We start from the raw sequence: 17332 nt of genomic DNA on the forward strand, positions 1-17332 counted from the left end.
CAGCTACTTTCATGATTTCTCTTTGTACACATAGTGGTGAGAAATTTTCAGTAAAAAAACTAAACCTGTCATTTATTTCTGTTATACTGTGAATTCTGTATCTTGTTGGCTGTCAGTTGCTGGTGTGAAAACCCCTCAGTTTAATCTTACTGCTGATTTTCATCCTTTAACATCACATTGATGACTGGGTGTTTCTCTTTTGATGAAAATTTTATGAATTTTAATCTTATCATACTCATAATCCCATCATTGGATAAGAATAAAAAATGCATCCTTGCATCTTTTTTTAGTGTGTCTAAAAATAGTTGGTAAGCTGTAAACAAGGCTGCTTCTCCCCTGACACAATGATTATTTTTGAAAATATGAGTGACTTGGTGTCTCCCAGACTTCTTTCATGTTACCTTATTTGAATACAACCACGCTTTAGTGACTCGTCCTGCATCCAGGATGATGACTAACCAGGGAGACATGTCATGTCCCAGAAACTTCATTGTTTTAATGACTTGGTCGCACAATTTATTCAGGCCAGTGAAGCTGTTTTGCATTGGGACGGCCTATTTTAAGGTCTGTTTCTCATATTTCAGTCAATGCGAAATGTGGTCATTTGAATTAATTGACCTTAATTTTTCTTAAATTGTCACTATTTCATTCTTGCACAATTGCTTTCCTTAAACTGGATAGTGTTTTACCAGCAGAAAATGTTATATCATTTGTTAAAATGGTGGATATTGAAAGAAGCGGTTACATATAGATGGTATTAGGGATTTTGGACATTTCCAGGGTCAGCTGGTGCTCTTATCTGTGATTTGTTTTGTGCTGATAAAATACCAGATAAAGGCTGGCTTGAATGGATAGTATTACACACACACACACACACACACACACGCACAGAAATAGAGAGAGAGAAAAACAACAATAGGTTATTGTGGTACAGCTGCACATGATCGTCTAGTTTTTCCCAGACCTTTGCTTCAGCTGCTCATGTATAAGAGCCTTACATTTTTCACATAGCTCTACAGTGGCGAACCACATACCTTTGTGTACTTTTTGGTCTGGGGCTGTTTTTCATGGTTTGGAACCGTAAGTAAGGAAGGAAATCTTATTACAGCATGTAGTGATAATTTTGACAATAGTGTGCTTGAGGAAGACTTTACTGTTTCAACATGAAGATGCTGCTCTGCACAAAGCCAGAGGAATGGTTTGTACCAGTTTGGAGAGCAAGAACTTGACAGGCCTGCGTAGAACACTGACGTCCCATCCAACACCTTTGGGATGAACTGGACTGCCGACTGTGAGCCTGACCTTATTATCACCCAACATAAGTGTTGCACCCCATTAATTTTCCTCGGAGCAAATCCCTGCAGCTAGCCTCCAAATTTATGGCTTTAATGTTTTTGGTGTCCACATACTTTTGACCATGTAGTGTATCTTTCTCTTGCAAAGCAAAATAAAGCAATGTGTTTAAAAAAAAAAAAAAAAAAAAAAAAAGGTAAATAAGCTATATACCTCTTTAGAAGTATTGGTGGTTGCTCAGGAGTATAATGTATGGTTTCATCCCTTCGCTGGATGTTAGCTGTACCTCTTCATTGCTATACAAACTTTAGACCCAGAACTAACATTGTTTTGCCTTTGGAAGGCAGTTGGTCAAAGTATAGGCCATGCAAAATGTTTTATACACTCTAAAACACAATTCAAATGAATTCCCTCTGTCTACATAGATGTTATTTTTAAATAGTCTTTTGTCTTTCTCAGAATTATGAACTGCAGTATGCCGTATTAAATCTGTTTTTGTGTGTCTGTCTGGGAGCCTCACAGCAGGCTCCCTAAAAATCAATGGGAATTTTGGACTGATCCATCCCGGCGGTATTAGAGGTGTAAGCCCCCTCCATACATACACATATATATATATATAAATATTTATGATGCTTTCAGTGGTTCGTTATAACTGATAACTAAATAAATCGTTGTTTTTTTTTTTTTATCAAACGAGGTTAAGTTTACTTAATGTTGTTTCTTTTTCCTGTTATCTATCACAGTTCCTAAATTATAATCCTCCCCCCCGCTTTCATTTGGTATAATCTGAGCCGAACAAGGAGTAGTCGGCGCTAATTTTTGCCCTGAAACTCTACTCTTCATGTTTTTATCAAGAAAAGTGCGTCATTCAATGTGAAGAAGACGAGACTTTCACATTTTTTGTAGTCTGGATTTTTTAATTACTTCAGAATTGGTCTACATCCGACTGGAAACATTTAAGTAGTAGCTGTTTTGTTTAAATCTTCAGTACCAGTCCCGGACAGTTCAAAGTGCGTGATGCCAGTAAACGGAGGGGGGCTGCTCTCTCTGAGCAGATATGCCACTCAGTATTTCGCCGTAAGTACAAACATAGTTAATTTCACAATACTTATAAATACAGAAGTCGACAGATAGTAGCATTGATATGTTGCTGTTACGGTGTTTTGTGTGTGAAGTTATAGTTTTGAGGGAAAGAAGTTATCCGGAGTTTCCCATTTGAAGCCTGTTGCATCCTGCTGCACCTGCTGTTATATCTGTCAGCTATCGGTACATTAAGAAACACGTTCAAAGTTAATAAACCCTGCGTAAAATGTTGTTTTATCGCTGTTACTCCAGCTGATGTATCGACTTTTAACGACGTTTCTTGTCTGGTTTCAATAACAGTGCGCTGTTTGTCCAGTGGTCAAAACATCTTTGCATCCTTTTTAATTATCCTCTATACTTCTCTATGTTCTCCAGGTTATTTAATAACTGCGATACGGCCGTAGTGTGTTACAAACTAAAGGCTACACATGTCCAAGTCTAATATAATGGCTTTTCGTTCCTGCTGTGTTGATGTGTTGATCTTTGTTGTGCCTCACGCTGTAACTCAGCTCTGTCGCCAGGAGGGGGCAGACTTGCACAAGGTTTCAGCAGTAACTTCAGACTAGTGAATGAAGGATTGTGGGTACTTATTTTAATTTTTAAAGTAATTGTTTTATTCATTGCATGGTGGTTTAGGTGTCTTTTTTTTTTCAATTTTTGGAGTTCAGCATCTTATACAGTGCAGTAAAATTTCTACACAATTTCTCATTTCTGTGCAGTTTCAGAAAAAAAAATCCGTTTTATTTTCTTTCTCTCTATTACATGTCCAGCTCCCTTGGTGTCGGTGCTGTTAGTATCTCAGACAATACGAGCTCTTCTTGAATAATGACTTGAATAATTGATTAGTTGATGGGCTGAAAAATATTTGACAACAATTTTGGTCAGTCAGTTTTAGTGTTTAAGGAATTGCTGCCATTTTCGTTAAGTATTATTGTAAACCGAATATTTTTGGAGTTTGGACTGATTGCCCGGCATAACAACAGATGTGAAGACATCACTATGGGCATTGTTTGACATTTTATAGATGAAACAATGAATTAGAAAAAATAGTCAGTAGATTGACAGATAAAAAAGTAGTTGTTAATTGCAGCTCTATTGAACACTGATATACAAACGCGTTAGTTTGCATAGATATTATAAACATATACATACAAAAATATTGTGTCATTTGTCATGAGAAATTGTGTAGGAATGAAATGGAAAAGATTAAATATACATGAAAATACATTTGTATAGTGCACATACAGTATGTAATAATTCCTATTAAACTGTATTTCTCCACTGCTAAGAATCACTTTTGCAACCATAGAATAAGAAAACAAATGATGACTAGGATTTTGTATTATGTTTGAATATGAATGTGACCTAAAGAGGCTTTTATCTTTGTGTAGTTTACTTAGTTTTGATTAAAATCTACCCAGACATTCTATGTTTCTGGAGTCTACTCTGTCTGTAAATAATTTGTTTTGTCTAAATAAGTCACGTCCTGCGCGGATGACCCAGTATTTCAACCTCCCTCCTCATTAGTGGAAATGTGCTTGTATTTTGTTATGTAATGGCCCACACTCGGGAGAATACGACTTATCCAGCAGGCCTGCCTGCGAGCAGCTATCACAATCATATCACATTGTACAAGAAGGCAGTCTGATTAAAACTGGTTTGGCCTTGGCAGAAGCACTTTCATCAGCTGCTTCTAAGTCATTTATCTTGCTTCCATGAATTGAATGTTTCCTCTATTAACACTGTTCCCCTCTGCTGAAGTTTTTTTTGCCTGTCTGGTGCAAAGGGTTGTCAAAATAAATAAGCAGAAGCAAAAGTTGATTTGTCACTTGTTGTGAACAGAGAGTTTCTTACTCAACAATGGACAATTATTCGACGAGAAGATTTTGTCTCCACTTGGTTAATAAGAGCAATTTAAGATGAAATTCCATATGGACAATTTTTTCAAATGGCAGCTAAAACAAAAATCATCGGCTCTGTACTCTATAGGTAATTTTTGTCTGTTTTCATTCACACAGTCCTCTTGGCTCTCTGTAGTGTCTCTGCTGCTGCCACTGGTCATTTGGTTTTCCCTTGTAGGCCAGAAGATCAAAAAAGTGGGTTATGATAGGTTAGCTGCCAGCCTGAGTCGTGCCCCCATTTCACTAAGCCTGGGCCTGAGATGTCAGCGACACACAGATTTACCAGAAAAACCTAACAACTTAAAATCTCAACCATTGTCCTGTCAGTAACATAAAGTTGTACCCTGCCCACATTTGTGGACTTTTTGTCTTTGCAGATGTGTAAATCATGTCTAAAACTTTGACGGTTGTCTGTTGTATCTCATTAACTGAGCAGGAATCAAATCGTAAGATGTTTTGTGTGATTTGTTGTTGTGTTTATGGATGAACACTCAGGAGTTTAATCACCGCGTGCCTGTGCAGGAGTTGGTGTGTCTGTATGTTTACACTGCAGACGGTGGGATTTGTGCTGAATGTAGGCCAGCAGAATCCCTCTTACGTCAAAGGCAGGCAGGCGGGCAGATGCAGGGAGAGAGCTGCTGGTGGTTGTGCAGCTGTGGCCATGGAGGAGGCTGTGGCGCACATCAGTCTGCCACAGCACCGCTGGCGGTGAACAGGGAGAGAAGCAGATAGGAAACAACGGAGAGTGCCAACAATGAAGACTGTCCTCAGCCTGCACAGGAAATGGGCCCACGCGGTCAAGACCATACGCATCCTGCAGGGACTCGTAAGTGCAATTCTGCTAACATGGCTCAGATTTGGGCAAGTTGACCTGACTGGTTCTGTTATGGATGGATATGAGTGTTTTTGTTTAAGCAAAGTGACTGGTTGTATAGATGTTGTCTAGAAAAGTTGAGTTTTGTTGTGAAATTAGGGATCTGAATTTGCAGAAAGGTGACACCAACTGTTGTAAAATAAATATTTGCGATCAAAATTAATTATGATATTTTCAAAGGGTCGAAAATGTCGTAAAAAGTTTGTCAAAATCAAAACTGACCCATGGTTCATTTTATAGAGAAACTGTGGTATGGTCTGTGTTTTTGGATATTGGAAATCAGCTTTTCACTTGGTCTTAAATGATGAAATATTTGTGACAAAAATTACTTTGTACTTCATTAGGACCGATGGGTTGATTGGATTAATTGATCTGTTGCTTAACAGGAAACAGGATTGATGATCATTTGATTATGTAGAGTTCAGAAAATGAAAGGATGATACTGTTTTCAGCTTCTCCAATTCCAAGGTTTGTTTGTTTTTCTTTGGTTCAGATGATTGTATGTTTGACTGTCAGACAACACAACCAATTACAAGACAGTGGTTTGGCCCATGGCTTCTCTTGTTAGGCTTGACAATTAATCAAAAAATAATTGAGATAGATAAATTGATTAATAAATTAAAAGTAAGTTGCCGTCCTAAACCTTGCAGAGTTGTCAGTTTATTGGTTGTTAACTGACCAGAAGTTTAGCAGATGTGTCTGTTACGCTTGATTTAACCTGTTGGTGGTTTCATTGAACCGTCAAAAGAAGAAGCGCTTCCATCCTGAATTATTTTTAAGTGCTTTTTAAAGAAAGCGAGTGGATGCTCAAGTGTTCTAATCAATATTTAATCAACACGAGTCAAAAGTTTCAAACTTGTTGTAAACAGCCGTGCAGAGACCTGTCATTGTTCTTCTGGGAGCTGCCAGTTGTGTAACGATAACATAGGCTAATGAACTGGCTTTGTCGTTACATCATGTAATACATTATTAATCTGTTCAGTGAAACAAAACCCACCATGGTAATCTTTCCTTTCTCTCCACAGAACCCGGTCATGGAGGAGACTGTGTGGGAGCAGTACACTGTGACCCTGCAGAGGGTGAGTCCACCTGCACCCAAACACACCAGATTTACATTATTTACATTACAGCCATAAACCCGGGCTGTTATTCCCAGTGGTCCACAGGTAGAGCATTTAAATTAACACGTTCTAGTCAGTAAAGAGCGCCCAGACTAAACATGTAACAGGCACTCTCCTGTCATTTGACGGAGAGCCAGAGAAAACTTAGGCAATCATCAAAATGTCTGTAATAAATTAGTCTTATTCCAGGTATTGGTAAATTTGCCAAACACTTTGAAGAGCAACTTTGGCCACCTGGACCCCTCGATTTAGCCAGGGCCAAAGATACCACTGAGGACACCAATGTCATGTCGTCTGTAATATTTCTTGTATCTTGTAAGTTTATTGTATAATTACACACCTACTGTACTACACATGTATTTAAGGCTCATACTGATGTATCTGTAGGTGATATGTTTAAAAAAGAATTAACCTAGAGATCGTCTTACCATTGGATCACACCAACCGTGATGCCAGGCAACCTGTTGATGTTTAGACCCAGAAGTCGTTCTCACTACGTTATTACATGAGTACTCGGTAGTACTACGTTATTACCAGGCTTGTATTGTTTTCACCTGGCAAAATGTGGTCGTGAAAACACCTACTGTAGGAGGAACTACCACAGAGATGGTTTTGAGTAATCTGGCAGGTGTATATGTCTGTAGACAAATAATGGCACTGCGATGACATCACAACTGTGGAAGATACAGTCACAAAACGTTACAGGTGTGTAGTTGCACAATGAAGGCTCAGGTCATAAATTGGTGCGGTATGACCAATGAGTACTGAGTACTCATGTAATAATGTAGTAATAACTACTGAGTGCTCATGGGTCAAAACATCAACATGATGACGGCGTCCCTGCTGCTGGTCTCTAATTAAAACAGAGGAGATTTAGTATTCGAGAAAGCCCTAAAAAGCCACTGTGTGCTACTTACTCAGCTGCAAATGACAGAGAGACAAAGTTAGCAACTAATGGGTGAACACAGTGGAGACCAGAGTGCTCTAAATGAATGCTAATGTTTCTTTTTACTCAATGTGCAAATTAAGCCACTGTTGTACAGGGTGATAATATTTTTACAGACATTGTCCACAAGTGTCCAAAAAAATGTAGTTTTTCAAGTTTGGGTTAAATCTTAAATGTTGGCAAAGTGGGTGCCATCTTTTGGTACTTAACAGTGTCCAATACTTAGTGATACGTTTTAAGTGATAGTAGAAATAATCAGTAGTTCCAGCCATGTTACAGCTTCTTGATTCACATCTTTATTATTTTGAATATGTCACGTTTGTACCACATCTAGCCCACGGCTAATTGAACCAGATTCTGCACTGTTGTTCATGTTAAACACGTGTACGACTATGTGAGCAGAGCAAACCAGTTGAGCTTAGGTAATCATTGTGATAAGCTCATTGTTTCGTGCTGCAGTTCACTGAAGCCAGAAAAGCAGATTTAGAGCAAAAGGTCCTCTGCTGCAGGCATGTGACCCCTGACTCTCAGCCCCTCCACAGCCAGCTGTCACACTCTGCTCTGTACATCCACTTTTTATTCTCTTCTACCATTTGGCAACTGAGTACTCTCTTTAAACATGACCTCTCTGCTGCTGCAGAGTCCCGCACATTCATTGCAATGTTCATCACATATCATAACATTACATTACATTACATCTGCTCCTTGACCAGAATATACCTCATATCTTCGGGTTAATTTAAAAATAAAAACAAACAAAAAGAATACACATACACAAACATAAACCTTAAAAATCATTGCAATATATTACAAGCAAATACAACAGGCACATAACACACAAAACATGTAAAACACACCAGGCAAATATAAAACATCACATAAAGCAACATATTGTTAACAGCTGTTGATGAACAGAGAATACAGACATAACGATGAATCACTGAGGTCAGAATATGTTCTCCAATTATTAAAAATCAGTTTAACTATGTTTAAATAGTAGCACACCCAAAGTGTATGGTTGAATCAACGGTTGAACTTGTTTTGTTTGTGAATGTGTTTTGTTTTCTCTGTGTAGTCACATTATACTGAATGAAAAGCAAACACAAACATGAATCCCTCCATGTTTTCCAGTAACGCACAGGAAGAGATTTGAGTGGTGCAGTTTTTTAGATTTCATAGTTTAATTGGCAAAGCAAGACTTGATATGATGAAAATGTTTGTCTTTGGCAAAGTCAAGTAGGTATTAGGTAATATAGGCAGTATATGAACACATCTGGAGGAGAAGACGTTAAGCAATCTTCTGCTTTAACTTCCTGGCAACTGGAGACATGCCTGACAGGTCTGATCTGACTGATGAGAAAAATACAGCTAATATCAAACTTTAAAGACACACTGTTTATTTTAAACAAACACAGAAACGACCTGTTCTACAGCATTAAATCCCATCTTCTGTGCCTCAGCCCTGGTCGAAATGTAACACAGTGGTGGCAGGCTTCCTTGGCTTGACTGTTTCTGTTCTAACATTTAAATATTATTATTCTTACTACTGAAGTGATTTTCCTGTTGAGAAACTATGTGTCTGTTTTCCTACTGGGTAGAGAAGATCCTCAGGCCTCTTGGGCTCATAAGACCTTTTCAAAAATCAGATAATGTCAGACATGCTGTACTCTCGAGCTAAAATCTAGACTCAACCTCAAAAGTTGACATTTTGAGGACATCTGACAGTTACAATCTATTTCTCCATTTTTTCTGTTTGATAATTATTTGATTCTTCACTAAATATTTCAATATTTATATTATTTATATCTTTTCTCCTGTGTTCCTTCATTTTTGCCTGCGTTTGTCTCTCTGCTCACACTTTCTCCCTCCCTCTGCCTCCGTGGCCATCTGCTAGAGACAGAGGGAAGTGGTGAATATTGTGTGGTGGTTTTTTTTTTTTTTTTTAAGTACAGATGGAAGGGAGGGGATAAAAAGAGAAGGTCATCAAATCTCTGTCCTAATCTCATCTGTGCAAACTGGAGCAGTGGCAGGTAGAATCACTTGGAGTCCAAACACATTTCTAAAAGAAGGAGCCTTTAAGTTATTTGTAAATTAAAATGACACCTTGAAAAAAGTGTTTAGTACTTGTTAACATGCACAGACACGCACGCTCATGAACTCGAGAACATTAACGGATTAGCAGCGTTGTTAACCACACACTATAGATGAAGCTACAGAAGATGGAGAAACAGCCACTGAACTGTTGCAGAGTCATACATGACTCTAGTGTAATTACAATCAGTGATCAGTGCAGGCTGACACACACCACAGGGATTACAGGACCTCTCTCTCTCTCTCTCACACACACACACACACACACACACACACACACACACACACACACACACACACACACACACACAGAATAGGCTCAACATGATTTATATGTTTTCTCTCTTTGCTCTCAGGATCCAAAGATGGGCTTTGGTATCGCAGTGTCAGGGGGGCGGGACAACCCGAACGATGAAAGTGGCGAGACGTCCATCGTGGTGTCTGATGTCCTGCAGGGCGGACCTGCTGATGGCTTGTTATTGTACGTACTGTTGTTGATTTAATAATGTAGATTTTTGTGGAAAGTGAACGTATTTAACCATTTAATTCCCATCTGGAGCTCACTATTTTATGATATAATGCCATATGAAATTATATAATCCATGATGGTTACACTAACCCCTTTAGAAAGTTGTCCAAAACAAACCCATGACTCATTAAATCAGTCAGTAAGTATAGCATTTTATTCACTTATTTACTTTATTAATAAAGCCCCTGTAAATGTATAAAAAAAATACAGATTATTTTTAGTAAATTAATAAAAACTTCAAAGCTGTCCAGCATAATTTTATGGTTCATAAAATAATATAAAAATTTATAAAAAAATATGTCTTTTATTTTAGGTCTTTTAACGGTCATTCCAAATATGACTTTCTGGGTCTAGTCACATGAGTGTGTGTTTGTGTTTAGTGAGAATGACCGAGTGGTGCAGGTGAACGCCATCCCCATGGAGGGGGCCATCCACTCCTTTGCTGTCCAGACCCTCAGGAAGTGTGGCAAAGTGGCAAAAATTGTAAGTAAAGCTGTTGATTTGTTGTTTGAAAGTTAATTTTATTTTGATACTTAAAGGAATGCTTATTAAAGTTGCATACCATGTGATCTTGAAGTTGCGTTTATATTCACTTGTTTTAAGCACATTCTCCAATTGGACATTAAAATCCTGAGTGGAAACACAAGGAATTAGAAAAAAATAAAATCATCACAGAAAAAATGTTTACTCTTGGCTGAGGTGGAAGAATAAAAGTATTTTGTGTCAAAGTGAGACTTAACGAATAAATCATGAAGCGTATGACTTAAACGTCCACTAAAGAGATGAAAAATGGCAGCAGACTGAAACATCAGATCAGTGTGGGGTGATGCAGAGACTCTGTCTCACACAAACAAATGTTTTCACGTCATTATTATTTGTTTGAGGTTTGACTGGTGCCCCATAAATCACGCAATTTCATTGTGCTGTCTTCTTCTTTGGTGGTTTAACCCATTCATACCGGATGCTGCGCAGCGCAACATTGAGTCTCCTGCTGGCTGCTGCGTAGCGCAGCATTGTTGATTCCTCGTCATTTTCATGACATATTTATACATATTTAACATATTTATATGCTGCATGCGTCATGAAAATGACGAGGAATCAACAATGCTGCGCTACGCAGCAGCCAGCAGGAGACTCAATGTTGCGCTGCACAGCATCCGGTATAACTGGGTTAATGGCACCTGACTTGAGAAATAGCACAGCCTGCTACTAATCCTGATGAAGCAATTAAACACTCATTAATTTGCATTTTCTTTTGACAATGTTTTTGAAACTAGGTTGAAAGTTTTGCTACAGTTGGATGGAAAATTGTCTTTCTTCTTAGTACTACTTCCTACAAACATAACAATATGTTACAAATACAATATATACTCAAAACATATAAATAAGCTGTATGAATATGTTAGTCACAGTGACCTCTGACCTTTTTGTTTTAATGAAAATATTCTTTGTCTCTGTTTACCTGCAGACAGTGAAGAGACCCAGGAAGGTTCCGGTCAATCTGATGAACCGTCCCCCGTCACCTGATGACAGAGTCTTCAACAACGACTACAATGATGACTACAACTACGAGCAGGACCGCCGCAGTGTGTACAGTGCTCGGAGTGGCGGCGGGCGGGATCATAGTCTGGAAAGGGAGCGAGGCGGAGGCTACATGGATTCGGGCTACCAAACACGTGAGCGTGACTATGACAGGGACTACGACCGGCGGGAACGCGGCAGGAGCATGGAGAGAGACCTCAGCCCAGACCGGCAGTACAGGAGAGACGGCAGCAGAGGTCGCACTTTGGACAGAGAGCGCAGCCCGGATCGCCGCTACAAGAGCGACCACACCCTTGACCGTGACTACAGCCCGGACAGAAGGTATCGCAGTGAGCGTGCATTAGACCGGGAGCATAGCCCAGATCGCCGCTACCGCAGTGAGCGAGCCCTTGATCGCGAGTACAGCCCAGACAGACGCTACCGCAGTGAACGAATGCTGGACCGCACCAGCCCTGACCTACGCTACAGGCGTGACAGCCACAGCCCAGGACGAGGCCACGGGCGTGACAACAGCTTTGAACGAGGGCGGGAACGCATCCCCAGTGACCCGAAGAAATATGATGAGCCGGTGAAGCGGAGTGGGAGCAGGGATCGCCTGGACCGCTCACCATCACCTGCCGCCATGCCCATCCCTCTGCCCCGCCCCGTCCGGGACCTGGATCCGCTGGACAAACCAATGAATGTGCTGCTGCTGAAGAACCGGCCCAACGAAGGTGAGAAACAAACAAACCTTGTTGCTGATGTTATGGAGGTGATGGCTAAAATTTGAAATTAGACTTTTGGTACCAAAACGCATTTAACAAGTGGAGCAAACAAAGTGTTGAAGAGTATGTGAGAACATAAAGAAATCAGTCTAAAACCATCACTTCAAGTACTTTGACAACCCTATCTGGCAACGACCATTTTGAAACCAGAAAGACCACAAAAAAAGTAATTAACTCTTTTCAAGAGACAATGAGTTAAGTCTTGAACTACCAAGATTGTATATATTCAAAAGCAGCTCCCTGGTTAAACACACATACCTTGTGTCAAGGTTGAGTCCTTGCCACAGCGGCCCGGGTTCAAAATGTTTTGTAAAATACATCAAGAATGTGGAAGTAAGACTCCGTTTTAACCATAAACTCATCAGAGTAGAGTCAGGTTTAACAAATGTAGGTTGTATAGCCTGTGTGTTGATATTATGCTTTGTTTTGTTTTTTCTTTCCATCTTTCCCAGAGTACGGCCTTCGTCTGGGCAGTCAGCTCTTCATCAAGGAGATGACCAGCACAGGACTTGCCAGCAGAGATGGGAACCTGCAGGAAGGGGACATTATACTGAAGGTATTTTCAATGTGTTTCCTTTGCAGAATAGTGAAACATGCCCATAACAAGGTTCCAGGGGCCAAAAGGATGTTTCCAAGAAGCTTATGTTGTTTGACCAGTTGTCCAAAGCTCAGAGATATTCAATTTACACTGATGTAAAATAGAATAAAGCTTCCTGATAAATGACTCGTTCCATTATCAAAATAATTCTCAATGAATTCTCCCCTGCCCCTGTGGCTGGACTAAAACTACAACTAATGTTTGAATGCCTCCGGCAGCGACAGCTTTAGTTACAGGTATTCGACTATCCGTCTGTCCTTCTTGTGAACGCGATATACGCGCCCGGGAATTTCATTACGTGTCACAAACACTCAAGAAATTACCTGATTTGCACTGTCGCCTCACAGCAAGTAGGTTCTGGGCTCACATCCCGGGTCTGGGCCTTTCTGTGTGCAGTTTGCATGTTGTCTACATGGGTTCTCTCCAGGTACTCCGCCTTCCTCCTCAAAGACATGCACGTTAGCTTAATTTGCGACTCCAAAGTGCCCATAGGTGTGAATGTGAGCGTGACTGGCGACCTGTCCTGGGTTAACCCCTCCTTCAGCCAATGTCAGCTGGGATTGGCTCCAGCCCCCTGCAACATAAGGATGGATGTTGTGGTAAAGGTGTGGTGTGCAGGTCTCTGTGACCTCACAAAACACGTGTTTTGCCAATACCTCAGGAATTCATACGTCATTTATGATAAAATACCTTTTTATTAGATTCCATTAATACATATAATATATGAGTCTGGACAGACATGGGTGTAAACTCCAGCTTGGCGAAGGGATCAGAGATTTGCCTGTATATTTAGTGATTTATGGAAGTGTCATATTTAGGGTCGCGTAATCTTATCCATAGTCGGACCGTCCTATCAGGACCCTGTGAAATAACCGATAGGCAATATGATCAGGGAGAGGGAGGTTACGTTACCCTATTAGTGAGTGACCAAAAGAGAAAGAGCAAGCAAGAGAGTCTGAGTTTTGTTCATTACGCTCGTTCTTTCTCGAATACCCTCACGTCCCTGTTAGGACATGACATATGTCATGTGCTCTGTCTGTCTTTGTATCCATCTCCTCCATGTTTATCATAGCACCGCACCTACACACAACAAACGGCATATTAATGACAGTCAGCTGGTTGGAGTGTCTGTGTGTGCGTGTCAGTGTTGCAAGACTCTTATGTGGGAGGATGCTGCCATCGAACTATGAATGACCAAAGTTAATATTAATTTGATACTACAAATATTGATAATATCATATGGTTGTTAGCACAGGCATAAGCTCTCTGTGATCACTCTGATGATCGTTGATCACCGAGATCATCATCCATCAGCTCAACCCTAGTCATATACCTCTGTCATGATCCCTCTCTATAACAAAACTATTTGTACTTCTTAGGACTCGTACTGTTCCTTTGATAGTCATCTGACCGTCTCCTCTGTCTCTCTGTCAGATAAATGGTACGGTGACAGAAAATCTGTCTCTCAGTGACGCGGGGAAGCTGATTGAGAAGTCTCGCGGGAAGCTGCAGCTGGTGGTGCAGAGAGACAAACAGCAGGTGCTGATCCGAGTCCCCCCGATGGTCGACAGTGACTCGGAGCTCGATGGTGAGAGACAATCGAAAATGAAAAGCAGCAGGTCCTATCCAGTGTAAAGGCAAACCTGGCGAGTGGCCATCATCCACATATACACACCCACTGCATATGAACTTCATATGAATCAACTGTGGAAATGTTATTGATGTTGCTGTTGTTGCTGTATTTGTCCATCAAATCTGTTTTCCCTTCATAAAAATAAAGGTTTTACTCACTCATCAGTTTTTAGTTTTATTTAAACATTAATTAATTGTACAAATATTTTATACAGCAGGAAAAAGCAGAGCTAACCAGAGATTCACCGAACAATCATCTTTCCTCTCCCTCCATCGCCATGATCACTCACTCTTTTATACCTGTTTTTAATGTCACATGACTACATGGTGTGCTGCGATTGGTTGGAACCAATCTAGATAAGTGGTGTGAGTGGATTGTTCACTGACCAAATGTTTGCAGGGAGGGGGTAATAGCCGGAAGACTTGTGACCCACTTTGTCTGGTTTTTGGACTCACACTGTGTGCATGTGCATGTGTGTTTGTGTGTCTGCATGTGTGAAAGTGCCCACTCGCCTTTGGCAGGGTGATCTAATCCCCCATCATAATCCTGCTATTGGATATGACAGAATTTCATTATGTTAAGGTTTGCACCGCAGCAGCCGTCTGGTTTCTGCCGTCCAGGATCCGTCTCTGTGAAGATCTCTGGGTCTGACTGTGTGTGTGAATGACGATTTCCAGCTCTGTCAGAAATCACCTCAAGTGCTTCCACTTAATTTATCTCTGTAATGATATTGCAGTGCTTTATCACTCCTTTTGTGCACAGAAATGCAACTTTTCCTTTTTTCCCTAAATGTCACAGTTAATCATCTTGTTGAGCTTCAGTGTTCCTTGTAAATGATCAAGAATCCGGTAGTGAATATAATTACCAGCACCATCAGATATGAGTAGTGATCTGACCTTCGTGTGTTTTTCTGCTTTCATGACCTGAGGCCAATTTGAATCACGTAAAAGCCACATAAAGTCATTTAAAAATGCAGGTGCATCAAACAGAATATAGGTGTTTTACTCTTCCGGATGTTTAGTTTTTATTACCAGAACCAGAAGATGTAACAAAAACAAAAGACCCCCGCAGACACTTCAGTCTTTTGTTGGTTACAATATATTTGTTGTTGTGTTGTAGATATCTCAGAGATCGAGTCCTACCGCTCCTACTCGCCACAGGATGACAGGCGGGGCCACCACTCTGACCTGTCCTCCCACTCCTCCAATGAGAGGCTTAGAGAGAAGCCCAGGTAAGTTTCCGTTAAATTTTCCGTCCCCTTAAGAGTTAGGACATGGTTGTGTTCAGGAGCTATAGAAATGTAGAAAAGGTTAAATCAGTGTCTTTGTGAAATTTCCTTTTTGAAGTAATTTCATAAATTAAAGCTCATAGTATGTTGAATTTGTTTTGCTTAAGCCTCAACATTATCTTTAGATTGTGATGAAAGCCACAAAAGAACGGAGCCCAGCTTCAGTGAGAGATCCCCTGTGATTGTATTATCTGCTTGTTGTTAAATACAGCAGAAAAAATCAGGATAATGCAGGATTATGTTGATTTATGCTTCATGAAGCTCAGTCAATCCATCATATTAAATCAAAAGAATTCCAGTGGTGATAATTGTGCTTTTTTTCTAAACTTGGATCTAAATATGAGGAGGAATTTCTCTGCATTGATTGGGGCTGGGGTTTGTGGTCATGGGCGTTGATGCTGACATCTGTCTCCAGGATGTCCCATTAGAGACCATCTTGTAATGGGGTCACTCCAGCCATGACTACATAATTACACAGTATTATAGTAGAGTATTCAGTACTCATGAGTCAGACCACACCCATCTCTGAACTCAGCCTTCATTTTGATGTCAACTGCACACCGTTAAAGTTTCATGACTGTATCTTGGTTGTGACAAACACGCATATAAACGCATGCCACAATACTCAAAGTGCCTCTGGTAGTTCCTGCTACAGTAGGTGTCTCTAGGACCAAATTTTTCCATGATGACACACACACACACACACACACACACACACAATCTTGTCTGACTTTCGTCTGTCTAACCTGAATATTAAAACCAAGTCTTAACTTTCACAAAGCCCTTTGAAGTTGAGAGGACCGGCCAAAATGTCCTCACAACCATAGAAAGACATGTCAACACACACACACAAACACACATGCAAACAAACTTGTTTCTCTTCCCCTGTGGGGAACACTCATCACACACATAATGCATTTTCTAGCTCCTTCCCCAAACCTTAACCATCACAACTAATTGCCGTACCCCAGGCCGTTACCCTGGCACAACAAAAACCTAATTCTAACGCTAAAACCAAATTCATTTTTGTCCTCTAAGTCACTCAAGTCCCCATGGATGAGTGTGTATTCAGGTTGAAGTCCCCATTAGGGTATAAAAACAAGCCGACACACACACACACACACACACACACAGGGTGAAAACAATACCAGCCACGCTGTAACAGCTGGTAATTAGACATATTCTGATTCTTGTATTTGTGATCTTAGCAGAGAGGAGCCACCCAACAGGCTGGCAAAAATGGGTGCCATGCCAACACCATTCAGAGTTCCTGACAGAACCGTGGAAGACACACCCCCTCTGCAGACAGAGAGGGAGGATCCACGACCGGAAACACCGCCAGGTGAACATGTTTCTCCCTTTGAATGTATAAAGCTTTAATAATGCACCAGTTGATTTGAATCATTAACATGTTGGTTTCTGGTTCTGTAGTACCAGCCGTCACTGCAGCCCCAAAGGTTCATGCTCCTCCCAGAGTGCCAGTAAAGCCAAGCATAGAGGACCAGGAAGTGTATGGGTCAGTATCTCACAAGTTATTCAGGATAACTCTGTCACAACACTGATTTTCTCAGTTTGCTCTGGGCTCTTAATCCTTCAGAATTGTATATTAATGTCTTTTTTTTCCTTTCCATCTTTTTTTTGTGATTTTGCATGATGAAATTTTGCTGGC

General features: G+C 40.5%; 1 protein-coding gene across 6 annotated transcripts in view; it reads left to right on the forward strand.

Annotated features, from left to right (window-relative positions):
- The window catches only part of tjp2a (tight junction protein 2a (zona occludens 2)), a 39550-nt gene that overhangs the window by 12154 nt on the left and 10064 nt on the right, over positions 1 to 17332 (forward strand). The window contains exons 1-10 of one of the 6 annotated variants that reach the window (XM_056402684.1): positions 2079 to 2370; positions 6177 to 6230; positions 9666 to 9790; positions 10219 to 10321; positions 11307 to 12093; positions 12597 to 12700; positions 14177 to 14330; positions 15495 to 15606; positions 16872 to 17005; positions 17095 to 17179. In XM_056402684.1, the coding sequence (XP_056258659.1) occupies positions 2311 to 2370; positions 6177 to 6230; positions 9666 to 9790; positions 10219 to 10321; positions 11307 to 12093; positions 12597 to 12700; positions 14177 to 14330; positions 15495 to 15606; positions 16872 to 17005; positions 17095 to 17179 (1718 nt within the window). In that variant the 5' untranslated portion in view covers positions 2079 to 2310. Of the gene's footprint in view, positions 1 to 2078; positions 2371 to 4824; positions 5104 to 6176; positions 6231 to 9665; positions 9791 to 10218; positions 10322 to 11306; positions 12094 to 12596; positions 12701 to 14176; positions 14331 to 15494; positions 15607 to 16871; positions 17006 to 17094; positions 17180 to 17332 lie in introns of those variants that run through there. The other 5 variants (XM_056402685.1, XM_056402682.1, XM_056402683.1 and 2 more) reach the window with 5 other exon arrangements.

Source organism: Seriola aureovittata, chromosome 18, assembly GCF_021018895.1.
Source record: "Seriola aureovittata isolate HTS-2021-v1 ecotype China chromosome 18, ASM2101889v1, whole genome shotgun sequence".
NCBI classification, from domain to species: Eukaryota; Metazoa; Chordata; class Actinopteri; order Carangiformes; family Carangidae; genus Seriola; species Seriola aureovittata.